Source organism: Medicago sativa, chromosome 8 (genome assembly GCF_051527215.1).
Source record: "Medicago sativa cultivar Bolivia chromosome 8, Bolivia_mono, whole genome shotgun sequence".
NCBI lineage: Eukaryota > Viridiplantae > Streptophyta > Magnoliopsida > Fabales > Fabaceae > Medicago > Medicago sativa.
This window is the reverse complement of record NC_140756.1, coordinates 81,516,062-81,543,116: the sequence shown is the minus strand read 5'-3', so window position 1 is coordinate 81,543,116 and position 27,055 is coordinate 81,516,062. Positions and strand designations below refer to the sequence as shown.

Genomic DNA, 27,055 nt, shown 5'->3' with positions numbered 1-27,055 from the left:
ACGCCACTTTTACTGCCATAAAGACCATCTACCACAGTTTTGGAATCAAGCTCAAAGTCCACAATACCTAGCTGCAGATCGCGAACCCAGTACATAGCTGATAATAAGCCTAAAGCCTCACCCAAATCCACATCAAGGAGCGGAGACATCCATTCAGTCTTGACCAAAACACAACGACCTTCATCATCTGCATTCAGATGATGAAGATGAGTTTTTTTTTTATCATGTGCAAATCTGCACATATTAAAAAGTTTAAAAAAGTAAATTTACATTGAAAATTACGTATTTAGTATTAAATATGTACTTCCTCTGTTGTCAATTAGTTCATAATATAGATCACATACATCATTAATTCAACCTAAAAAATCAAAATCTGCTTATAATTGATAATAGATGGAGTATCTAATTATTGTTTTTTAATAAAAAATTTCTACTTTTTTTTGGTACAAAAAAGTTTCCACTTTTAGTTGTTTTAACAAATAATTGTTGTATTTGCCCCGTGAACTTAGCTCAGTTGGCAAAGGACAATGCATAATATATGAAATGTTTGGGGTTCGAACCCCGGACACCACCAAAAAAATAATTGTTGTATTTTTTAAGATTTATTGAATAATTAATGTATCTGATTTATATTATAGATAATATACATTAATTATTTAATAATTTAAAAATCGTTTTCTTAACAAACAAAAAAAAAGTCGTTTTTTTCCTTCCTATAACAGTGTATTAAATTATTATTTGTATGATACGATATGATGATAGCACACCACACTACTCCACCACAGCATACGTTTCTTCTCGCATTGTTATATTTTACCGTCATTTTCTCAATTTTTCATTATTTATTTTCTCTCTCTTCTCTTTCTCTCTCTAGCTCAAGGAGCAGCGGCGGCACCTCCCTCTGCTATGCGACCCCAACCCTCGTTCACCGGGAGGAGCTGAATCGCATCAACCAACTCCGATCTTCTCTACTGCCATCGATTTCTCCTCTCAATTTCGGTAACCAAATCAAATCCCTAATTTTTCACCCCCAATCCTTATTTTTTTCCATTTTTTTTTACTTTGTTATGGATCGAGTTTTGTTCATGTTTTGAGATGGTGTAGCTATTTTATCTGCTCAAAAAAGGATTTTTATTTTTACTTTTTCGATTTAGGCCTAATTTTTGTTAATTTGAGTTTCTCTGTTATTATTATTATTATGCTTTTGTTTAAGCTCAGATAAGCTTGAAATTGAAGCTTTTATTGCTGCTTACTGTGCTTATGAACTGTTTTATGAGTTTGATTTGTTCTTATGATGCTATTATGTTTAGCTTCATGTGAAAGATCAAATTTTCAAGTCTTATATGGGTACTATTAATTAAGCTAATCTTGTGATTTGTTTTGTTTTGGGTGAATTTCAAAGATAATTTGAAACCCCCTTTGATAATTTGAAACTCATTCTGTATTATTACATCAATTAGTTGTAATTAATCGGCTTTTTTGGTTAAGTCGGCTATGTATCATGGGGCTGTAATTTGCAATTCATGTTGAATATATTTGATACTGCGGATTACTTAATATTAGTTGTCAACACTTTGTATATTATATAGTGTATAATAATAATGCAGAAATCTGTTGAGCTGAATTATGTTATTCCATGGAATAAGTTAACCTTTATTAATAAACTCGTGCAATTAACCAGTTCTATGAAACCATTCATTGTTCTTTAAAATAAAAGCTTCAGCTTTTGAGAGTATTGTTTGTTGATAGATACATTTGTTTGTAACATTGAAGGTCTTGTGTGCTTAAGCAAATATATTTTCAGAAACTAAGGCATCATGGAGTTATCTTAAGGATAGTTATTCCTACTTAAAAGATTTACGTTGAATTTTCAAAATGTAATTTGTTAATGATTATTCATTTTGAGTGATTATGGCTAATGTATAGCTTTGTTGAATCTTCATCACATGTTAATTTTTTTTTTTTTTTGGAGTACATCGCATTTTAATTGTTTAATGGTCTGCATTTGATGTCTAATTACATGATTTGTTTTGGCATTGATGTTTGATGTGTGAAACATCAGTTTTAAAGCAAATTCAGTTTTGCTAAATTTCTGATGTTGATGCTATCTGTATGCAGTTTCTACTTTACTCAATTCAGTTCAGAACATTTAAAATGCCTAAGGAGAGAAAAGATAGGTCTTTGTCACATGAGTGTAGCAGAACATCACCTTATCCAAGCAGCTCAAGTCGTGTCAGAAGATCTACATCTAAAAGTCCTTTAGAGTCCGATGAAAATATAAAAGAATGGGAAGAAGCTAGGTGTCCAGTCTGCATGGAGCACCCTCACAATGCAGTTCTCCTCATATGTTCATCACACGAGAAAGGATGCCGCCCATACATGTGCAACACTAGCTATCGCCACTCAAACTGTCTGGATCAGTTCTGCAAGTCATTTGCAGAACCCCCACCACCAACCGTTCCTCAAGTGGAAAGTGAAATTTCAAACTCTGACTCACCTCAAGATCAAAGCACTGAAGCAAATATCGTCAATGTGCAAGAAGAAACTATTGTCGATGTTCAAGAAGAAACTATCGTCGATGTACAAGAAGAAACTAGCGAGGGATTTGTTACAATGCAATCCTTGTCCTGTGAAGACGAGACAAAATCAAAGCTAGTATGCCCTCTGTGTAGAGGACATATAAAGGAGTGGAAGGTAGTGGAGGGGGCTCGTCATTTCATGAATGAAAAGTCCAGGAGCTGTTCTTGTGAGAGTTGCAACTTCACTGGTACATATACAGATCTCAGAAAGCATGCAAGAGTTGAACATCCTCTTGAGCGGCCATCTGCTGTAGACCCAGAACGTCAGCGTAACTGGAGGAGGTTGGAGCGGCAAAGGGATCTAGGTGACCTTCTTAGCACACTTCAGAATTCCTTTGGGGAAAATAGGGTTGATGATGGCCTTGGGCTCGCTCCCATAGATGATGGTGGTTTGCTAGCTGTATTTTTCCTCATTCTTCAACCTTCATCTGTATCTAGAGGTACCACAGGAACTAGACTCCAAATGAGAATTAGGAGACCTTCTAGACTCTGGGGGGAAACCTATGAGGCAGAATCTGGATCTGCTGCTAGAGATGATACAACAAATGAGTCTTCGGATGGAGGCTCTGATAATAGAAGGCGCCGTGTTAGGAGACGGGTTCAAACACCAGACAGACAGCCATAACTTGGAAAACCAGATGTGTCAATTTGAATTCTTGATGATGTTCCCAGGTGGGTTTCTCTCTAATCCCTCTACTTTGCTGCTATTCCAGATTGTGAAGAATAGATGTTTGTCATTAATTACTTGTTTATGTTATTATGTAGGTAACAGGTGGAACACCAAGAGAATGAGGGGAGGAGTTTCCGGCTCGGATATTCAAATCTGCTCTATCAAATGTGGAACAGTTATAGCTGATTGTCAAAGAATCAGAAGGATGTTATTCGTTAAGCATCCAATAATCTGTTTATTTAACATTTTTAGCCTTCTTGCATCTTTGGTGCGATTTCTCCAGTATTATGAACAATTGAGTTTGCAAATAAAATTTACTGTTTGTTTCTTTTCTTCTCTACAATCTACTACGCCTTGTTGTCGGGTTTGATCTTAGAAATAGTTTTATAGAAATTTTAAAGATTTTCAAACTACCTTTTAGCTTTAAATTAAAAGAAAATGCCCATAAAAGAAAGTTGAATTATTGTTTTTAGAATAATTTACATGATATTTAAGATAGACCTTTGTCCTATTTGAACCAGAACAAATAGGCCCTTTAGTTAAAAGCTGAGATTCAGTCAAATGAAAGTTCTAGCTTATAATGGATTGTTTCATTAACATGTGCGTTTGTTTCATTAACATGCTACTTGATAGCATAGCTTAAAATGGATTGTTTCATTAACATGTGCGCTTGTTTCATTAACATGACACTTGTTAGCAATTGGCAGAAAGAAAATATGAAAAAATATCAAGGTTGAAAACAAATGTATCTTGTTTGAATTGAAGAAAAAAATAACTAATATTTATTTATATATTTTTCATATCGGGTGCAAGTATGAAACTAAAACGAATTATTATTAAATATTTATATGTAACATTTTTTTGTAATATATTTTTGTCATGAAGGCTTGTAAAGTGATTGTCTCATTATTAAAAATAGTACAGTGATTGTCTTGATACGATTGCGAGTAACACAGTTATGGAATGTTTGAGGGAAGCAATTTAGATCCCGTTTGTTTGGGCTTTTTTTAAAAAAAAATCTATTTTTTCAACTAAAAAATCACTTTTTTTGTTGTTGTAGTGTTTGTTTCAGATTTTTTTAAAAATCCATTTTGTTAAAAAAATCATTTTTAGCCTCAAAATGAAAATCTATTTCAAGTAGCTTTTCCAAAATCTATTTTTTTCTAAATGCAAGGAACTCAAGTGCAAGAACTTCAAATCGTAAAAAATGATTTTTATGTTAGTAAACAAACAGAAATAGCTTTAGATTTTTTTTTAAAAATCTCTAAAAAAAAATCTCTAGATTCTTTTAACTCAAAATCTATTTTTTTTAAAGCTGAAACAAACGCATCCTTAGTCTTACCCCCCTGAAATTGCATAACGTTAATCAATTTACCCCCTCCGTCAATTTTTCTGTTAACTGTTTACGGTTATGATCAATTACCCCCCTGAAATTTTACACTTATGTGCAAAATGCACCCTGAACTTGAAAAATTTTAAAAAAATTGAAAAAATTATGGAAAAATGAAAAATCAATAAAAAAATTGAAAAAAAAGATTAAAAAATTCTGGAAAATTGAAAAATTAATAAAAATGAAAAAAACGGAAAAAATTTAAAAAATCTGGAAAAATTAATAAAAATAAAAAAAATCTGAAAAAATTTAAAAAATTTAAAAAAAATCTGAAAAAATTTAAAAATTCTGAAAAAATTAATAAAAATAAAAAATGATTAAAAAAAATAAAATAATCTAATAAAATGAAAAATAATGAAAAAATTCTGGAAAATAAAAAATATTCTGATTAGTATATATGTCGAAATTTCGAAATTCTGGAAAAAATGTATTTTTCAAAATTCCGAAATTTTGATTAGTATATATGTCGAGCTTAGGTTTTTTCAGTGTATTTTTTCCCTTATTCTCGGTTTATAAATACACAAAAAGTTCCCGGTTTATAAATACACAAAAATTCCCGAAAAAATTACTAATGAAAATTTCGAAATTTCGAAAAATACATAAAAAACCTAAGCTCGGTTTATAAATACACATATTTTTTCATATTTTTTCCCTTATTCTCGGTTTATAAATACACAAAAATTCCCGGAAATTTTTTGAGAAATACTAATGAAAATTTCAAAAAATTTTCATTAAAATTTCTTTTTTCCAGATTTTCATTTTTATTTTCGAAAATTAAAATTTCATTAAAATTTATTTTCCAGAATTTTTATTTTCGAGAATTTCTAGAATTTTTATTTTCCAGAATTTCATTAAAATTTAAAATTTCGAAAATTTCATTTTTCCAGAATTTTAATTTTTTTAGAAATTTAGAAATTTTATTTTTTTCCAGAATTTTTTAATCTTTTTTATTTTTTTCAGAATTTTTTCATTATTTTTCATTTTATTAGATTATTTTATTTTTATTAATTTTTCCAGATTTTTAAAAAATTTTCAGATTTTTTTTATTTTTATTAATTTTTCCAGATTTTTTTCATTTTTATTAATTTTTCAATTTTCCAAAATTTTTTAATATTTTTTTTCAATTTTTTTTATTGATTTTTCCAGGATTTTTTAATATTTTTCTAGAATTTTTTTAATTTTTCAAGTTCTGGGGGCATTTTGCACATAAGTGTAAAATTTCAGGGGGGTAATTGATCATAACCGTAAACAGTTAATAGAAAAATTTGCGGAGGGGGTAAATTGATTAACGTTATGCAATTTCAGGGGGGTAATTGATGTTTCGTTAACTACAGGGGGTATTTGACAAAACTTGCAATTTCGGGGGGAAATTGCCTATTTACTCATTCTTTTATTTTATTTTAAAATGAACAGTTAAGTGAGAAAACAAGAGTGCATTTATTTGTAGATTACAAGGGAAATAGTTATGGAATGTTTGAGGGAAGCAATTTAGTAACAGACCAATGAAAATGAATTTAGATTTTGTTTCTAAATAGTGAGAAAAGTGTATCTTTTTTAGATTACAAATTTATTATGATACGGTTTAAATTTTTCGAAGTAAATTTAGTTTTTGAGTAATGCTATATCACACGACCGTTTAGCCACACGACATGCACGACAAGGCAATTTTTCATTACTCATGGTAACTTTATGGATTTTCAATAAATAAAATAATATAAATTTTGATACAACAGCCTCTCTGTGTCTATCTCTCACTCACATTTTTATCCTCCTCTCTCTTTCTCGGATTGTTGGGATTGCTTTCTTCATGAATCATTATTTCTGGGATAAATTTTCCTTTAAAAAAAAATGATTGGCTAGTTTCAAGGATTTATAGTCTCGTCTTGTCGTTGTTGCCCGCTCATTCATGTCTCGCCAATGCCAGTTCCGTCGTCTTTGTCTTCATTGTCGCCGCACGACTACAATTTGCTACTGCGACATCTCTTCCACCGACATCAGAGGATGGGGTAAAACCGGAGAAACTGGCGACTATCTACGGGGGTACGATGTAGGTGACTGTACAGTGGAGTCGCATTTGAGGAAGAAAAGGTGTTTGATGGTTGTGTTTTTCGTTGATAACAGAGCTTTGTTTTCTACCATAAGACAATTTTAGAGCTTTGGTAACAATAAGCCCTTTGTTATGGTGTTTTTGACTTCACGATTTACTGAAACAATTTTTTTTTTTCTTTTTAAAGGGGACCAAATGATTTTAGAATTTAATATAGTTGACTTGTCAAATGCAAAATCAATCGTGGGATATGCACGAAAAAATGTGTCGTGCTTTTAATCATTTCCCTTAGTTTTTTTATTGGATCTATATTTTTCAGTTGGGAACGAACAAGAGATTTAAATTTAAAATAAAAAAACAGACGATTTAAAACAATGTCGTAAGTTATGTTTTTGTTTCCTCTGTGAAACAAAACGTAAACGATTTTAATGTTTTAAGAACTAATTAGATATCTAAAGAAAAAAACTGTAACTATAATTTTTGGTTTTTTAAGAAATTAGCTGTACCTAACTATTTGATACTCAGCAAGGACAGCTTGCCCTTTAGAACATAAACATAAATAGTTGAGGTCCCCTCCATTTTTTTTTTTTTAAAAATAAATGGATATCTTTATGGTTAATAGTGTTATCTATGCATAGATACCAAACTGAACACAATGATATATTTGCAGTTTGGTTAAATACGCATTCCTCAACTATTTTTGGTGGTGGCTGAGATTTGAACCCCGGACTTGCATATATTATGCATTGTTCTTACCAATTGAGATAAGTTTACGGGGACATACATATTCCTCAACTAATCATTCAAGGTGATGTTATATTTTTATATTAATTTATTTTAAAATAAATTTAAATATGAAACAAATTTTGTTTGTTGGGTATCTGTATCCAATAAAACTATAAAGTATATAAAAATTAACCCATGTTCATTAGTGTAGTTTTGGTATATAAACGTTGTAGTTCTAAAAATTTCTGCATTCATACTTTATTTACTTCAAATCTATAATAATGAAAAACTCCATTTATTTTAAGAAATGAATAAGATTTCAAGCCGTACAATGTAGTTAAAAATTAAGCAATGACAAGATATATAAAAATAAAAAGACAAAAAGCAAAGTTCCCCAAATAAATAGATAAAAAGTAAAGAAAGTGAAAGCAATAAAATTTGAAAAACCATGTCAATGTTTTTTCATTTACACTTTTGTCTATAAAGCAATATAGAAAATAAGAATAAAATTTATCATCATCTTTTCTTTTTTTGACACACAACACAACCATATTTTAAACTTTCTAAGCAAAATTCAGGTCAATAATAATATCTTTTCCCAAAAAAGTAAATATTGACAAAAGAAGAAAGGAGCAAGGAAAAGAAATAAAGCACGAGAGTCAAGTCAAATCTGAGCTGAGGAACCGGAACAACAAAACCTCGTAGCAGCAGCAACAAAGTGTTTTGTTTTTGTTTTGACTTTAAAGTAATAAACCTCAAATTGTAAGGTACTACATGTCTGTCTCTTTCTTTCTACAACTGTTTATGACACCAACATGGATCTGTCATAATAGATTCTTTCTTTCATGTCCTTTCGTAATTTCCTTCATTCATTTTTCTCTGATTTTATATTCAAATTCTTCTGTTTGTTTTCTAGAACTAGATTATTATTTCACTGGTGGAAGAAGAAAATGGGAGTGGAGAGTGCTGCGTCTTCTAGCTCCAATTCATGGTCACAGAATGATGAAGATGATAACAGTAGCAAAAACAATAGCAGTATTGTGGTGTTGAATGTCTATGATCTTACCCCTATTAATAATTACATGTATTGGTTTGGATTTGGAATCTTTCACTCCGGCATTGAAGGTACTTTCCCTTTCTTTCTTTCTTTCTTTGCTTCAACTTGTTGATCTGATCTGTGTTAAGTTGTTTTTGTTTTTGTTATTATTTGGTATAAGCCGTTGTGAGACTGTTTAGGAAAGCTTATTGAAATAGCTTGTGACATGCCCATAAGCTCTTTTCATCTTAATTCCAAACACATAAACTAGATTATTTATGAAAACAACCAATAACTTATATGAAAGCATATTGAATTTATTTTATCTTTTATTATCAAAGTAGCTTCTGCATAAGAACTTATATGATAAGCGCTTATGTTATAAGTGATTAATTGAGGATGTATATTGATGCCATAGAGTTAAGTTGTGGAGATAAAATTGAGAGTAGATAGAAAAGAGTTGTTTTCTGAATTGTTGAGAATGAGATGCTTTCCATTCAAGACAATTGGTGTATAGGTATAAAGCAGGCAGTTACAAAGTAATCCATTGGAAAATTCTAGAATTCTCTCTACTCGCAAATGATACCCCGCCAAAACGGATAACAAACTAAAGGAAAAACATGCTGGTAGAGCACATCAAGAAGTTGTGACTATTAAATCAATCAATTAGTTATAAGACAAAGTAAAGTTACCAAATGGTAAATTACGGTAACATATTGGCTGCTCCTTATCAACTAGTTGTTCATTATCTGCATATATGAGTACACCATTGGCATCTACTCAAATTTCAATCAATATAAATTATTCAAAACCTTTTCATATATGGTATATAATATATTGTAGTTTGCTACTTTTCTCCATGGAGGGAAAAACAAGTTCAACCCTGGTAGTAGTGCTTCATTCTAAAATAGACGCAGAAGAGCAAAACAAACATAGTTTCTATCATAGTGCTTAATTCAGTTAAACAGCAACACTGTAACAGTTAAGCCAAAATGAAGAAGGCGTTGAATGTACTAAGTGAACCAGTTGAGTAGGGCCATAGAAATTAGAATAATAATAGTTTGGAGGTGAGAAGTTGACTACGAAATTTATAGTCATGCATCTTCTCTCCAAGTAACAGTTTCAACGGTTTCTAAACCTTTTCCAGCTTAGGATCCATTTTTCCTTTTTTTTTTTTTTTTTCCTTCACGAAAGGATTTCATCCGTATAATATGATACAAAATATAGGCTGGTGGTTGGTACAAGCAATGAATCACAATAAAAGCTACATAGGAACCTCGTTATCATCAGAATCACTATAACATTGGCATGCTGACATGCATGGTTCTTAAATTGAAACATAGGCTTGTTATCATAAATATCCTAGCAACATATTTGATACGCGGGATTATTCAAAAACCAACCTCAAGGGGATGTTATGTGTAGCTGTAGTGTGATGAGGAGAGGTTTTTGGTGTCTGAAATTTATTTTCCTGGTTTTCGATTGAAAGATAAAATAAAATGATCATATTTAAAATTACTGAATTTTATCCATTTAATATCCTAATCCGAGTGCTTTTGATCTCTTCTGAATATGCATGTGGTTTTTTCTATACTTTTTTGTCAGAATTGTTCTGAAGTTGCTATCACTCCAGAAAATGTTTTATATATGTTATTTGCCATTTATGCTGATGCCGATAACATCTTTGTTGTTCTTACTTGTTACTGTTGTCCTAAACTTCTAATCCTTGCTATTATTCCTAATCTAGGGAAGCTTTTCTATTCTTTGTTTCTTTTATTCTGAAATAGTGTATGGTAAGGAGTATGGATTTGGAGCCCATGACTTCCCAGCTAGTGGAGTTTTTGAAGTGGAGCCAAAGAATTGCCCTGGATTCATATATAGATGTTCCATCAATTTGGGTCAAATACAGATAAGCCCTTCAGAATTCCGGACATTTATCGAAAACATGGCTTCAGAGTATCACGGTGATACCTATCACCTTATATCTAAGAACTGCAATCATTTTACGGATGATGTTTCATATAGATTGATTGGAAAACAAATCCCAGGTTGGGTGAATCGGCTTGCTAAGCTTGGTAAGATTTAAAAGAAAATTCTCTTATAAGCATATTTTTCAGACCTCATGTATCTGTATTCTCCATATTTATCTTATGAATTCTTATTATGGATTAAATGGTAGTTCATTCCGTCTTATTATGGATTAAATGGTAACAAGTGCACACTTCAAACATCAATCTTCTGTCCACCCAGTTTAGCAGATTAATTACTAATAAAATACAGTCCGATACCGTGATTTCTCTCTTCTAATTCTCTTCTATACTGCTGGTGTCATTTTATCCCTGTTCTTGCAGACTACACAGGCATAATTGTTATACAAGAATTATGAAAAATAATACTAAGTTTACCCTTTTGGTCAAATTTCAGGTGCTTTGTGCAGCTGTCTACTTCCTGAAAGTCTTCAAGTAACAAGTGTTAAACAGCTACCCGAATACCATGAATGCTCGGGTGTGTATAGTATATTTTCTTGTTCCATGTTTTTTTCTCATCGAACATGTATCTAGATGCACACTTTTTTTATAAATAGAGTGAAATTGGAGAAGGGATAAATTATTGTAAATTAAAGTGACACTAATGGCCATTTTACAACCGTCTCCGAGGAGATTTAAACTCCGTCCCTTGAGGTTACATGGTCAAACTCTTACCATTGAGTTGGCATAATTTGTACTTAGATGCATACTACTTTTCTATCTTGTTCATATATTTATTATGTAACCTTTTGTGTTGCCTCTCTGGTGCCTGTTTGCAGAAGATGAATTTGTCGACTCTCTCTCAACTGCCACCCCCCATGGATCACCAGAAATAGATGCTGAGCAAGAAAAACACCTTCTGTCACCATCAGCTCGTGCCGAGGATGTTACTTTCGTTAAAGAGGCCCATGTAAAGTGAATGTGATGTGTTCAAGGTGAAAAAACCCTTGAAATATTGCAGGCTGTCTTTGGCTGAATATTTGTCCATTTAATTTGCAGTGATTAGTCAACAAAAAAAAAGTCTCATTCTTTCATGGTTTTCTGCATTGTATTTGGTTCATTCATTGTATTTGTAACTGAAGAATCCAAACTATATCTAGTGGTGTGTTTTTTGATTTATTAAGGTTTTTCAATGTAAAATTGTAAATGGCATCCTTGTCTGTAATTTGTAAGTTCTGAAACATGAAACATTCTTAGATGATAATTAATTCAGTTAGTTTTGGAGATTTGTGTGAGAAAATGAAAAATATCTTCACGATTGAATAGGAGTGTTTCGAATTGTTTGGATGCTGCTGCTATGTTCCTGTACAATAGTAAAAGTAAGTTCGGACCTCTGCTAGCATGATTGGATCGGAAAACTTATATTCTTTGTCGGATTTCTATTCCAAGGATGGTACTAGCAATGGCTTTTGTTACCAACTTTGGAGGAAATTGTTTGCTCTTGACGATATTCTGGTTAAAGATGGTTTCAACACACGAAATGGTATGTCAAGTTTCTTTACGGCATTTATGTATTGTTTGTGGATATGATTTGCAACTTTGAGATATTTTGTATTTAGGAAACCATTGTTGCGCTAAAATTTAATATCATTTCTGGCCATGGTTTTGATTAAACAACATAACATTTCTTGCATTTTTAAACGATGTATGTTTATTTCAAAACATTCTACCATTTGTTGTGTTTTATCCTGTTTGTTAATAGCTACATTTAAGTACATTATTTGGTGTCAAACCATGCAAATTATTGTAATCATAATCAATGTGTTGTGGCAATTGCTTAAACCAGTTCACTCATGTGATCGACAACTTCTTACATCTGGTAGAACAAGTATTAGATTTTTTCAAGATTCGTTCTTCCATGGAGTATACAGCTAGCTAGTGGTTGTGAAATAATCATCTTTATTCTGTCATAGAAAACCTCGATAGCTGTCTTTCGCAAGCTCATACTTTGTGGAAACTCAGCATCCTTTATCAGTTATAATTTTTAGTTGATGGATTTACATAAAATTTTACTGCATATATGGTGTTAATGTACATTTGTCACAAGGGTTTTTTTTTTTGTTGACAAATTAGCACAAGGGTCTTGATAAGAGAAGATTTAACTTCTCCCGTGAAAGACACAATATTTAATATATCATTAGTCTTGAAAGCCATACTTTTCAATTAAAAAAAATCTTTCTTTTTTTTTTTTTATGGAAAAAAAATTCAAGCGAAAAAAAATCATTTTTATTCCTTAATAACATGTCAAAAAAGAAAAATCAATACCATTACCATTTTTTTTACTAAAAAAACATATATTCATTCATTTAAATTGATATTACAGCATAAAATGACAAAATGCTTATTAAAAAACTCAACCTCCGATCATTTAAGTTTTCACGCCATTCAAAAACGTATCATTTGAGACCCATACTAAACTATTATAAGTATGTTTTATTTCACACTAAACTAGTAATTAATATTATATTAAAAACTTATATTATCTCTTTCAGCTTATTCCAGTTTAATCGGAGGTCATAGGTTTGAATTCAGTCATGAACACGCAACCGTGTTAAATCTTTAGAGGAAGAGTTTTGCTACCCATTGTGGTGGCTTGATGGATTAATTTTTGCTACTCATTACGAGTCTACCTGCTCGAGGAAGAGTTTTGTCACTCATTACGGTTCTACCTGACTCGAGGGATCAATCTCTCTGCAAGTAGAGTACACCCAACTCACACAAAAAAGTTCACTCGAATCATATATCTTTACAATTAAAGACTTATTTGTGTCAAATAGATCCCAAAAATCATTTACTTGATAGCAATGCCTTAACTAACTATAGTGGTTAAAAACATGACATTGCATAGTTGCAGGACTGAAAAAAAAACCAGAAGCAACTAGTAATAATGAGAGAGAAAAAAAACCAAGTTCATATATATAAATTCCTCATTGAAATTGATAAAACTAAGTACCAATTTATACAATTGAAGAAGCTACCCTCTAAAACAAAATGAACATCTAAATGTGGAATCTCATAACTATTAGGAATCCAAATTTGTTATCTATCTACCAGAAAAAATAGTGGATCCTAAAGAGTAAGTAGATGTACATTCAACATTACTAGAGACAGGAGTCAATAACCTTGCTAGATTATTAAGATCTGTAGGATCTTCATCATCAGCTAACAAATCAACAAGAATCATTCTAGTCCCTGGTGGCTCTTCCACCCTCACACGTCCTTCAAGCATGTCAACAACTTCAACCATACTAGGTCTCAATCTTGGCTTCTCTTGTATACACCATAAAGCAATAAACACCAACCTTTTCACCTCATTCTCATCAACACCTCCAAAATCAACTACTCTTTGATCCACAATTTCCATCAATTTCCCTTCTCTCAATTTCTCATTCACAATTTTAGGAAAAAATTGCCACTTTTTCTTAGTGTTATCTCTAGGATCTTCCACTTTTGAAACATTTCTCCTACCTCCTACTATCTCCAACAAAACCATTCCAAAACTATAAATATCAGTTTTCTCAGATATTCCACGTTCTAATAACCATTCAGGTGCTAAATAGCCTCTAGTTCCTCTTATTGTTGTCAAAACTTGACTTTCATCTTTTCCAACAAGCTTTGAAAGACCAAAATCAGAAACTAAAGCTTTATAATTTTCATCTAAAAGTATATTCTCTGGCTTCACATCAAGATGCAAAACCGTAGATCTACAATCATGATGAAGATAACTCAATGCTTTAGCAACATCAATAGCAACTCTATACCTTAAATTCCAAGGTAAACAACCACATCTACGTGTCCTTGTTTCCTTCATAGGAAAAATCCAACAATCCAATGAACCATTTGGAATAAACTCATAAACAAGATACCTAGGTGGTGTTGGAGAATTACAATAACCAAAAAGTCTTACAAGATTAACATGTTGAACACTAGCAATAGCTGAAACTTCTGATCTAAACTCTCTCTCACCTCTTTGATCTTCACCATGAATTCTTTTCACAGCAACTGAAGTTCCATCATTCAAAATGCCTTTGAAAACTGAAGCTGATGACCCTTTACCGATTATAGCTTGAAAATTATCCGTTGCTTCTTCAAGCTCTTTGTATCGGTATTTCGTTGGAACACCTGCAATTTTTCTTAAGAAACTGTACTCTATACGAAGTTCTCTTCCTTCTGATTTCAACTGTGATTCTAACACTTTTCTTCTTTTGTTGTAACGGTGTCTTATGAGTATGCATGAAAAAACAGCGAGAATTATGGCGATTGATGCGCCGAAAATTAAGAAGAAAGCTTTTGAGAGTTTTAAGGAAACACGACAAATGATGATCACTATTATTAAGGATATCACTGATATAGCAGCAATTGTGTGAACTTTTCTGTCTTCCATATCAAAACTTCATTTTTTTTTGTTCTTCTTCTAATGTTTTTTTTGTTTATTTGTTTTGTTTTATGATGAAAGAACAGAAGAAAGTCCCTCTTTGTGTAACTTCAAGATTTGTAATATGATAGGTGAAGAGTGGGTGAGTTAATTAATAAAAAAAAAAGTTCATGATTGTAGAAAATAATGTGTAACTTGCATTTGAATATTCATTTATTTGGGACAATTTTTTCATGTTGAAACAGCTACAAAGCTGAGATTAGAAACAACGAAGAAATGTAAATTTATTGACTAGTACTGAATATGGTTGGAGTGAGTGGGACAGGTTTGTAGTATTTTTTGTGAGGAAAGACTGGTTCTGTTTTATGAAACGTGGACTTCGATTTGGTCAAGAAATGAGTTCTAGACTATATTTGACGACGAGTAAGGAAATTAGGATATTAATTATAATTGTTGACTTTGTTTTAGTCAATAATTGAGTTTTTACTCTGTAATGATGAAGAAGGGGAAGGGAAGGCTCATATATCGCACGTGAGATTATGGGTGTTAACGAATAATGACAAAATGCTCTTAGTACATTGATGATGACGAGACTTTAGATTAAAAAAGTAAATGATAGTATTTTTTAGGAGATTAATTAATAAATGTGTAAATAACACTAGGTAAAACTACCAAGTCTATGTATTAACAAAGGGTTAGCCCTACCATTCTAGTCTTTCTACTCATTGGAGAACTAAGGTTCGATCCAACATATACAAATTTTTACCTTTAATATTTGACATTGTTTCACGTAAAAGATTACCTTTAGTAGAAGCTAACATATGAAAAATAAGAAAATAGAAATAAGAAGATTACCTTTAGGATTTGTTTGCGAGTTTGGAAGGAAGGGAAATGGAAGGCTTTGAGGGGTCGAAAATATGAGGGAAAATGAAGAAATCTTTCAAAAAATTTAAAAGAGTAGTTTTTTAAAGAATGATAAATTAATGCATATGATTACTATATTTTTAATATTAAAAATAATATAACAACATAAATTAAATTTGAAAAATTCATATAAACCTATCAAAACCCCCCAAAATCTTCCTCCAATACAATTTTTTAGTTCACTCAAATGAGGAGAGTTTAGTATTATGAGAAAAAATTAACATCCAAAGTCCTCCCCTCCTCTATTTCTTCTATTTGTTCATTCCTTTTTTTTTTTTAAGCCTTCCACCCTTTTCCTCCAAACTCGCAAACAAAACCTTAAGAAAAATAACACCTATTATGAGACAGAGAAAGTACTTAGCAAACAAATCAATTGTTTAATTAGCTTCACAGTAAACCTAATTCAAGGTACAATGATTCAACTGACGAAGAATATCAATATCTTGAATCCCCTATTAAAAGCCAACTTCAGACTTTTGTCAAAAAAAAAAAAAAGCCAACTTCAGATCTTTTATTAGGATATTAGGATAGTGCACAAGCAGCTTTAACACCTCATCTGTAAAACTCGGATACGAGATACGATACGGATACGATACTGCACCGATATGTCGATACGAAAAAATTTCAAAAATCAAGATACGATACGGCTGAGATACGTTAATAAAAAAATTATATAATTAATGTACAATAGAGTTATAACCATTTTTTTAATATGGAAATATATTAACAAACACAAGAAACCAGTCATAGGCTCGTAACACATCAACATAAATATAAATAATATTGACGATTAAGAGAAACACCATCAATTCTATACTATATCCAAAAGGAACATTGTTAGTGTTATACTATATCGATCCAAAAAAGAAGCACTATATCCAAAAAAGAACACATCAGTACTCAAAAGTTAAGTTATTTTAGTTAACATTAATTGTCTCAATCTCCTCTCCTCCATTCCCATCATCAAGATACGCATCAACTTCCAAATCCGGTTCATCCAAAGACAGCTCCGCTAACTCAATTCCAACACCATCAAGCAGTTCATGCGCATCTCCACTAATGTCCCACATTCCAGATATCAAAATAAGTTTGTCTAACATGTGCAAACTTGCACATGATAAGGATATTAAAAGTAGCAACTTTTTATTGAAAACCACAATTATTTATTAAAAAGTTATATATCTAATATAAAATGCACAAGTTCCTATACAAACTTACTACTTTAAACTTCTTATCATGCGCAAATTTGCACATGTTAGAAAAATCCTCAAAATAATATAAAAAAACACATGTATATGTGCGCATCGGACCACACAGATGTATCCTTCGCGTATCCGGGATGTATCGGAAAAGTATCGGATAATTATTTTTTTTTAAAATAAAATTTAATCTTCGGATACTCTCCTGATACGTATCAGAAAGTATCAAGCAGGTATCGGTGCATGATACGCAGGGAATACAATACGTCATCCATTTTGAAGCATCGGGGCTTCACAGCACCTCATTAAGCCTACTCACTCAACGAGGGTTGAAAAAATGCAACTAGAAGGACTGGTACCCATTTGAGTAGGGTAAATCAAACTCTTATAGACAAAGATTGGACATTGTCATTCACATACCTTCAACAGTAGTCACAATAAAGTTTCAGATGACCTTGTCGTATCTAGCAATCCATAAACAGTCATGGACAAAGCTACTCATCCAAAGAGAATTAAAAAAATAATAATCTTCATTTTGTTCCCGAATGTGTAATGAATAGTCACAATAATCTTTTAAGTATTGAACTTTTCAAATAGTATCCGGTTATGCATTACGTTAGTCAAGATAATCACTTACGTTAACATGCTTAGTTAATATTGTCATATTACTCCTACAATATATACATATCGATCTCAATAAATACTTACTGTCGTATCAATTTCAATATGAAAAAAGTTAATGTCGTCATTGAGAGACTATTTTAACGTTGAAGACGATGTTGACTAACGAAATATACAATCATGGACTATTTTCGAATTTCAATACATTGAAAGACTATTATGATTGTTCGTTACACATTCAAAAACAAAAATGATTATTACCTCTAAAAACCATGTTTCTAATTCCTTATGTGGTTAACGTTGTTTGAATTTATTTTTTATGCAATGTCGTGTAAAAAAAATTAGCCTAAAAAATCACAACTAAACGTAAGTATGACTTCATAAGTAGTTAATTACGATTAAAGTCAAACATTTTTAATAATCTAACACTTACAATTAATTTTTTACATCGATAGTGTATATGAATTTAACTCATATTGCTTTTAATATATAAATATTATCATATAAAATATATTTTACCTGATAATCACAGTGGTCAGTTACCATTGTGATTAATTTGAACAGTTGTGTGTAAAACATAGGAAGTAGAATTAAATTTTAACACTAACAAACATGCATGAAACACTCTTTTTTAGCAAATATGGAGTAAATTAGAAACAGTGTTTCAAATGAATCCCATTAATTTTGTATGAAGACATAATACTACATGATTTAGTAGAATCATTTGATATATTTTTTTAATGACAAATTTTAGTAAGTTGTTGTTAGTATTAGTTCAAATCATGTAGAGTGTGTTACTAATTTGCTTTTAGTTCAAATCTCCATATGACCACAAAATCTATTTGCTTTTAACTAATAGAAGAATGTGTGTTCAAGAGTGTGTTACTAATACTCCTCTTGTTAGGGTATTGCTAACCATTTATTTATTTTTTGAATATCACTATCATTTTTATTGTTATTGGAGATTTTATAGAAATGTTGATAAAAATTAAAAATTGTGTTATATTTTCAATCATATAGTTTTTTCTTAAAGTTAGGTTTGATTTTGTGTGCTACTTACAGTTGAGAGGAGGTTGTCCATAATGAATTTTGCGAAGAAATTCATTACATATGATACCAATCTGGTATGAAAAGGAACCACGACAAGTCTTTGAATGAAAAGAAATTCATTGTTTATTGGTACTTCATAAATCTCAAATTATAAGTCGTTTTGAAAAAAATTGGCTCAAATTATAAGTCGTTTTATTATTTATTATGAAACATTAATATTACTTTTTTTATTATACCCCTTAACTATTTATTACTCTTTTAATTCTTTAATATATCTTTCTTGTATCATTTATTAAAGACAATTTTGTAAACAACTCATAATATTTCTTTTCAACACAAAATTAATTATATTCCTTAATACGACCTAAAATGTCTTATAATTTGCAATGGATGGAGTAATTTAGTTTTCCACCTCTCAATCTCTTGTGCTACTACCCAATCTCCATCATGAGTGAGTTATGGCATGAATGTGGAGAAGGCAGAAAGTGATTGAAATCCTCGTAAATTTGGGATTATATAAAATGTTACAAATAAATGAAAATGAAATTTTGTATGTGTTCAATATCCATGACTCCATCATGAGATGAATGTGGAGGATTGTAGACAATGCATGATTGATTATCCATGATATCTTTTTATTTTTGCATGATTGATTATCCATGATATCTTTTTATTTTTCATTTTTTTTTTATTATACAAAATCGGGTCTTCATACAATTTTCGTGAGTAAAATTTTAAATGCATTAGAAACTGTCGCTAAAATGTTAAATGTTTTCTTTCAAAAAAAAATGTTAAATGTTTCAAAATCACAAAAATAGATCGAGTGTTTCTTTGGTAATAATTCTGACACCAAACTGATTAACCGTAACTATATGCATTACAGAATCAAATTGACTAATGACTACATAATAATTTTTAATGTATTTAAATTACAAAAAAAATATTTCTGATGATGTTTGGTTAATTATTTTTAACAGCAAACTGAGGACCTAACTACACATATTTTGTAAAGGGATAACTGCATATATTTGAAGACCGATTTGATTAAGGAATGCCACATTTAACGATGTATTTTGTAAGTCGTGTTATAGTTCGAAATATATACTAGCTCTGTAACAAAAGCTAAAGAAACATGGATCAAACTGTTGACCACATAAGGTGTTCGAGTACCTTACATTAGGACCAATTTCACTTGTTATTTAAATTGTGATATCATAAGTTCTCAAATACTTTAGATAGAAATTAGATGCTAGAGGCTTGAAGAACAAATGAGCTCAAGACTTATTTGATTAAATCTAAAAGACAGATTTGACTGATAGTAAATATTTGAAGAACTCATATTTCATATAGCTTAAACGAAAGAGACCCAAAATCCAATTTAAATCTTTAATTTAAGTGATAAAAGAATAGTACCCAAAATAAAGGAAAAACAATAAATAGATACGTATTTTCTTTAAAAAAAAAAAGATACGTATTTATTTTCCCTTTGTTTGATGATACTACTACGGCACCTGATCCTTGGTTGAGTATATAAAAACAAAAGTAAAACAAAATTAGAAGGAATGATTAGGTACATATCCTCCACTTTGCACTTCGAAATAGAAAATTGGTTCAATTGCCTAACATAACTAATTAGTGTAAAATTTCCCATTTTATGTCACAAAGTTTAATTGAACCCGCAGAATTAGTGAAAGGACAATTGATTATTGCAAGTCATTTAACAAGTTAATTAATCAAGGACCATAGGTTTGTGTTGTGTGGTCACATACCAAATTTCAATTCGATCAATTTATTTAATTTACAAAGCATACTCCTTTTTCCCTTTAGCATTCTTCTATTTGCGGCTTATATTATGGTTTTTTTATTGCTTGCCCTCTTCACAATATTTCTTATGACTTGTGAAGGGGTTTTGATCCATCCAATAAGTGCATGCACATGCAATGCCTTTAATTACTCTACAAGCTGCTTTTAACCCAAGCTTCGACCTATACTTAATATGTTGACTTCTAAATTCTATCTTTACTTTATACTTCATCAAATTGTAACCACAGCTAAGCAAGCAGCAAGTAGACCACATCCTAAAATAATTGAACCAAGATATGGATTAAAATTTACGCAGTTGGGACATCGTTGACTGTTCGACTAAAATTTGTCTATCTATTTCAATTTAGTATTTTGTATTGATAAACAAAAAATTAAATTATGTATTTTTTTGAACCGTCTGATCTTGATCAAACCACCATAGTTCATAGATATATTGATTACGTAAATGTTGGATCCCCTCGTCATGAGAAATCCTAATTCATAAAAAACTTTCAAAAGGTACCTTTGAACTAAAACAACACTTCAACTTAGTTTATATATATAGCCATGTTACATACTTTGTTATCTATCTCAAATCATTCCTCTAACAAATAATGCATAGATCTTCATCTTATTCATCTACTATTGCAAGAGCATCTGATGATTTTTCAGTTGACATTTCATCAACACTTCTAGCAGCTTCCTCTTCTCTTCAAATGGCAACTTCTAATGGAATATTGCCAATACTTCGTTCTATTTCTGATGGTTCCAATTCCAAGAAGGAAATCTCTTTTCATGGTAAGTCATCAACAGGACAAAAAGCAGTTCATCTCATACCTGTTGTTCTTATCTTTTGTGGTTTAGTTCTTTGGATTTTCTCTCATCCGTGAAATGAACGTATACCACACAAGAGGGGGAAATAAAAGAGGAATTCCATTTCTTGTTTTTTTATCCAGCTCAGTAACAAGTTTGGTATCGTAGTTTCAAATGATGATTGTAAAATGTTGATTAATGTCACTTTAATTAATAATAATTTCTCGTAGAATTTTTTGTTGTTGAATTTTTGTCAACTTTCAATAATTTATATTAATAGTGCTTTATAGTAAGAATTGAGAAAAAAAAATTAATGAAAGAGTTCATCAAATCAATGAAGAAACAAGAGAGATACACTGATGCTATCCAAATGTAGAAAGAGTATTGCTAAATATTAAGCTTATCACACGCTTATCACACGCAAAATAAGAAAGAACGACAGTGTCAATTTTGAAGAAGAAATTCATATCATAACTCAAAATTCACCATCACAGTGGGGTATGGCATTGAAAAGAATCCATATATCTGCTTATAATTTCGTACTCTGAATTTTCGTAACCATTTTTCATGAATATTTTTCTTATAACACGAACTTTTTATAATTTTTTTTTTTGTTGTCAAGTAACCTAATGGCTAGAATTCACCTTTTTCAAAGCGAATAAGTGGAGTGTCTGTGGTTCGAACCGCAACCCCTGCATATAATAATGCATGTCCCTGCCAACTGAGTTATGCTCACGAGGACTTATAAATTAAATTCTACCCCCACTTTTATTAATATCTATGAAATTTGTAGGGGGATATTATTATTTTTTGATCAATTGTAGGGGTTCTTATAATAATAAATGAAGGATGAAGTATTAATTAACTGATTAAGATGTTATCTAAATTCCTTAAAAAAAAAAGGTGTTATCTAATTGATTGGAAGTGATTGATTATCGCAAACAGAAACATAAATTTCCCCTATTTTTACTGCATAATTGATCCCAAACATCACTAAGTATAACCCCTCAAAATAATAAAAATTCCCAAATTGATACTCCCTCCATTTAATTTTTATCTTTTGATATTTTTGCTCTTGGCACAAGTCTTTAGAGTAATTAAAGCATAGACATATTTTTATGATTTGGACTAAAAAATCACAACTCCTTTAATATTTTTAGAGAAATGATATTTTTAGAGAAATGATATATGTACATCCACTTTTTGACAACTTTTTTACAATTTTCTCTCTCATACTCATATTATATTCTTAATTTCTCTCTTTCTTTTTCACTCTCTATTGTTTTGGACCAATAGAAAGAGAGTAAATAAAAGTTGTCATCAAAGTTGTTAGATATGGTTGTACAAATATCATAACTCATATTTTTATGATGTGTTTTCCATCAAGGGTAAACTTGAAAAAAAAATATTAAATATGCTAAAACATCAAATATTTTGAAATATAGCTGAAGTTCTGAAACATCAAAGAGGAAGTATAAATTTTGGATATGGCGACTATTTCGACGTGCATTCCTAGAAATACTATTTAATCATATTTTATATCTCTTTCGTCGTTCTTTTGTAAACTTCTCAGATAGTTATCTCTTATCTCCTTAGAAAACTAAACCTTCAAGCTTAACCCACAAAAATCCTATAGGAGTATAATGTTTTGAATCAATCCAGAATAAATATTGAAGTATTCTTTTGAATCCTTCTCTTTGAAAGCTCGCCTTTTTGTTCTGATTTCCAAAATCATTTTCTTTTTCTTCCCTTTACGCATTCTATTTCTCATTTGTTCTTTGATTGTTCAATTTTTGAAAAGGTTCTGAGGTGATTGGTTGGCCTTTAATACTCTTTGTCCAATATAGCTTTAGAGCATGCTCATCAATTTTGTGGTTGAGTTTACACTGAAGGAGTTTCGGTGAGAAATTTTTCATGTTACTTGTTTAATATGTTTATGGCATATTTTTAAAGCAAGAAATGATGTTATTTTTCATCAAGTATGAGATTCTCATTACATTTTGGAAAAGATTAATTGTTCTCTTAGTGGTTTTCAAGTAAATATTTCAATTATGATAGTACATCATTCGCAAGTTCAAAGGTAATTAAGGATCTTGTATCCCTCTTCAGCTCACCATTCTCACATCTCATTGTCTCCTAGTACCAAACCATAACATATATGATAACATCTCATTGGCAAATTTAGATTTCGGAAATGAGTACTGTTATATATCCCAATCAAACCATAACATATATGATAACATCTCATTGGCAAATTTAGATTTCGGAAATGAGTACTGTTATATATCCCAAAGGATTTTACCATGATGCGGTCACGAAATGTTTGTTGGCCAATTAAAATTTTGTCTGGCAGAAAATCATAGGGGTGTTGGTCTTATGTATTTTTTTTTATCAAACGATAGCCAAATAAATATAAAATCTAAGGATCCAAGTCATAGCTCAACTGGCAAAATGCCGAAATTGTTAGGCCGGATGCCATGACCGGGGTTCGAACCCCGATACCTCCACTTGTGTGTGTGAGTTTATAATGGCTTTGCCATTTCGTTTATCTACCAAAAAAAAAAATATAAAATCTAAGGAACACCAATATGTCATGTCATTCGCAAACCAATCACGAATGCGGCGTTCACAATACATAGCATCTTTGTTCGAAAATATATTAGAAACCTCATGTAGGATTTTTAGGCCCTAGGGCCATGTATCAATTCTATTCGATATTGCTACACTAATAGAAATGACAATAAATTAGCAACAAGAGAAATGTTAGGATCACACACACTAACACACTCTTTTAACATACAATAATTATTAGAAGAGATTACAATCTTCCTCATTCATCCTTTTGTATTTAATCTAGCCCATTTGGGTCCTTATTTTCCCAATATATTGCTTTTTATTATACCAAAAATAGATTAAATAAAAAAGGAGAAAACAAACATTTATAGGGACATAAACCTTACCGAGGAATTTGTTTTTTGAAGGGAGGATATTTTTTTTTCTAAAAATTATGTTAATTTCAATCGATTTTAATTTTTAATATTATATAAACTGAAAAAATTATCCTTGTAAGAAAGTATTCATAATTTCTAAAATTATTTTAATAATATCACTTTTCTAATTTAATTATTATTTTTGTTACAAGGGGGCTAAGCCCAAAAAGAAGAGACTACAAAGTAACTAAATGAGAAGTGTTACCTCCTCTAATATCATAAATAAGCAATTGACTTAACTTAATCAGACACAACTCATAACATATACTATATTTAACATATGCCAGACTACAATAATTTCAATATTTTATATTTTATCAGGATAAAGTTATACAAGGAGACCATTTTATTATTCTATCGTACTGATTTGTAAACTCTATCTTGACCCCATGATAAGGTTTTAGCTCATAAAACAATGTATTAAAACATAAACAAAATATGATAATTTATCCTACATTGTGTCTCTTATCTCGGCCACAAAAGATGTTTGAAAGAGACTCCTGTAATTTTTTTTATATTGAAAAAAATTTAGGGTGAAAAATGGTATCTAGCCCATGGAAGCCTTAGTCCTCAAATAACTTTTACAAAGAGATTTGTAAGAATTGACTTTCGGTAGGTTATGGATTCATTTAGTGTATATTGTTAGAATTCAATGCAAACTTCCTACTTTTAGTTTCTTTAACAAGTGTCCTAAGGACACTTAGGACACTTATTAGCATAATCCAATAAATTATTAAAATGAAATAGAATAATTGGTTAAGAAAGATATCCAATGTCAATGGCACTAGAGTAAACCTCATATATACCCAAGTTCAAAAGGACATTCAACACTCCAAACCACATCCTACATATCAAAGACATCTATTTTGTTCATATATCGACCATTTGGAGTTTAAACCCATGCTATCTCTTACAAGCACTTCTAAATAAATAGCAACCCAAGGACATTTGGATGTCCTTTAAAAATAAAAATTTGAATGAGAAAGTAAGGGATCTTATGGTAGAGCTAGCTTAACATCAAGAGTTTGGTGAAATGTAGGTTTGAAGAGAAAACTTGGTGGTTTACAAACTTTGAAACAAAATAATATAATCGACAATTATCACTCTTCTCAGTTTTGTCTGACTCGAACAATTAGCCTTTACAGTTGTATTGTATGCTGAAGATATTTTTAATATATTTTTTTATATAAATGCGTTAATAGTTTATATATAATTCTGCAAGTGTGAATTTTCTATTCTTTTTCCTAAAATTTATGTCATAATAATAAATAAAGTTAACATTTATGAACCACTTTACACTCAAATAAATATTTGAACAATCTTTTATATATATATATATATATATGTATATATATATATATATATATATATATATATATATATATATATATATATATATATATGGGGTTTGCTAGAACACACTCACTAGTTTTTATGTGGGAGTGTTTTAGCAAAGCTACACCTTAGGGTGTAATTAACTACTTTTTAGTTATTTACTTGCTAAAACACTCCCACATAAAAACTAGTGGGTGTGTTCTAGCAAATGCCTATAGGATTTGCTAGAACACACCCACTTGTTTTTGTTAGAAGGTGTGTTATAGCAACATACACCTTAGGGTGTATTTAACCACTTTTTAGTTATTTACTTGCTAAAACACTCCCACATGAAAACTAGTGGGTGTGTTCTAGCAAACCCCTATATATATATATATAAAACAAATGTTTGAATTATCTTTTGGTTTTTTTAGTAGTTTCAATTATCTTTTAATAACTAGGAATTAAATGAACAAAAAATAACAAATAGAAAATGAATAATAGTATATAATATATTTTAGAAGCCTTTTTTGGTAGTGGTATATTTTGGAATCTGGTCAAACTATACTCACACCATAAATCAAAGAAGCTAACTGCTCAAATATAAATTTTGATTTACTTTATCTTCACGTTTTCTAGTATTAAAAAATCTCCATTTATTATTCGCAAAAATAAATAAATATCTCCATTTATAAATTCAAATGAATTTAATTTAGGTGAATATTTTTTTTAGGCAAATTTATGTGAATACTTGCACAATAGAGTCTTGTTTGTTATTTTACGAAAGAGTTTCGATTGTTATAGACACTAACGCGTTCAATCCATAATTTTAATTTGTATCATATCAACTTTCATTTAATTTGTCTTATTTTAATTTTATAATATCTTTATTGCTCAAGGAAAATAGGTTTAGAAATAGATCGACTAAGATTTGTTGTTAGTTTATAGTTCCTTCAATTATGATGTATATTTAAAATTATATTTGAATATAATTGAATGAAACACAAATGCATATTTAGAACAACCAAATCGTGTATTTATGATTAAAATTATTTGAGGGTAATTCATGTAAATTAAAAACAGACTAAAAAAGCCATGTATTTAATGTCATATTATTTTCTACTAATATATAACTACTTTGATATAAATTTAAATTTTTAATTACTTTTGTCTAAAAAAATACTCAAGGTATCCACAAAATCATATAATAATGCCACTTTTTTAGATTTTTTGTAGTTATTATTATAAATATGAAATTTTCACCAATATTTAACGATAGTTAATCTTCATCGATAATTTTATATGCAAGAATAAAATATCGAACATGTGACCATTTGCTTAAAAGGACCAAATTTGTTACCACTTGCTTAATGCCACATTTTTCAATTAATTTCTAAAATATCTCAACAATTTTTTTTTTGACGTGTAATCTTTGCAAAAAGATAGAGCATATCGTATCGAAAAAGAAAATCGAGCATACTGATAAGCTTT

At 30.4% G+C, this 27,055-nt stretch overlaps 3 protein-coding genes across 3 annotated transcripts; 2 read left to right on the top strand and 1 right to left on the bottom strand.

Annotated features, from left to right (window-relative positions):
• The first annotated feature begins 837 nt into the window (after positions 1-837).
• LOC146902187 (MAP kinase kinase kinase, putative (DUF1644)) lies at positions 838-3,577 on the top strand. Its single transcript, XM_085731938.1, has 3 exons — positions 838-999; positions 2,119-3,251; positions 3,345-3,577. Exon 2 carries the CDS (start codon positions 2,155-2,157, stop codon positions 3,202-3,204), a length of 1,050 nt encoding a protein of 349 aa, XP_085588064.1. The 5' UTR covers positions 838-999; positions 2,119-2,154; the 3' UTR covers positions 3,205-3,251; positions 3,345-3,577.
• A 4,497-nt stretch (positions 3,578-8,074) lies between these two features.
• Positions 8,075-11,699, top strand: LOC146902186 (deSI-like protein At4g17486). The gene is made up of 5 exons (XM_085733216.1): positions 8,075-8,179; positions 8,329-8,537; positions 10,236-10,523; positions 10,873-10,953; positions 11,255-11,699. Exons 2-5 carry the CDS (start codon positions 8,363-8,365, stop codon positions 11,392-11,394), a joined length of 684 nt encoding a protein of 227 aa, XP_085589342.1. The 5' UTR covers positions 8,075-8,179; positions 8,329-8,362; the 3' UTR covers positions 11,395-11,699.
• Positions 11,700-13,364: 1,665 nt separating this feature from the next.
• Positions 13,365-15,183, bottom strand: LOC146902185 (putative receptor-like protein kinase At5g20050). Its single transcript, XM_085733702.1, has one exon. It carries the CDS (start codon positions 14,857-14,859, stop codon positions 13,519-13,521), a length of 1,341 nt encoding a protein of 446 aa, XP_085589828.1. The 5' UTR covers positions 14,860-15,183; the 3' UTR covers positions 13,365-13,518.
• Positions 15,184-27,055: the final 11,872 nt, after the last annotated feature.

Excerpts from the sequence above, each read along its gene's own strand:
- LOC146902187 (XM_085731938.1), top strand. The coding sequence starts at position 2,155 with ATGCCTAAGGAGAGAAAAGATAGGTCTTTGTCACATGAGTGTAGCAGA.
- LOC146902186 (XM_085733216.1), top strand. The coding sequence starts at position 8,363 with ATGGGAGTGGAGAGTGCTGCGTCTTCTAGCTCCAATTCATGGTCACAG. Across the intron at positions 10,524-10,872 it reads GAATCGGCTTGCTAAGCTTG|GTGCTTTGTGCAGCTGTCTA; the intron begins GTAAGATTTAAA and ends GTCAAATTTCAG. Across the intron at positions 10,954-11,254 it reads CGAATACCATGAATGCTCGG|AAGATGAATTTGTCGACTCT; the intron begins GTGTGTATAGTA and ends GCCTGTTTGCAG.
- LOC146902185 (XM_085733702.1), bottom strand. The coding sequence starts at position 14,859 with ATGGAAGACAGAAAAGTTCACACAATTGCTGCTATATCAGTGATATCC.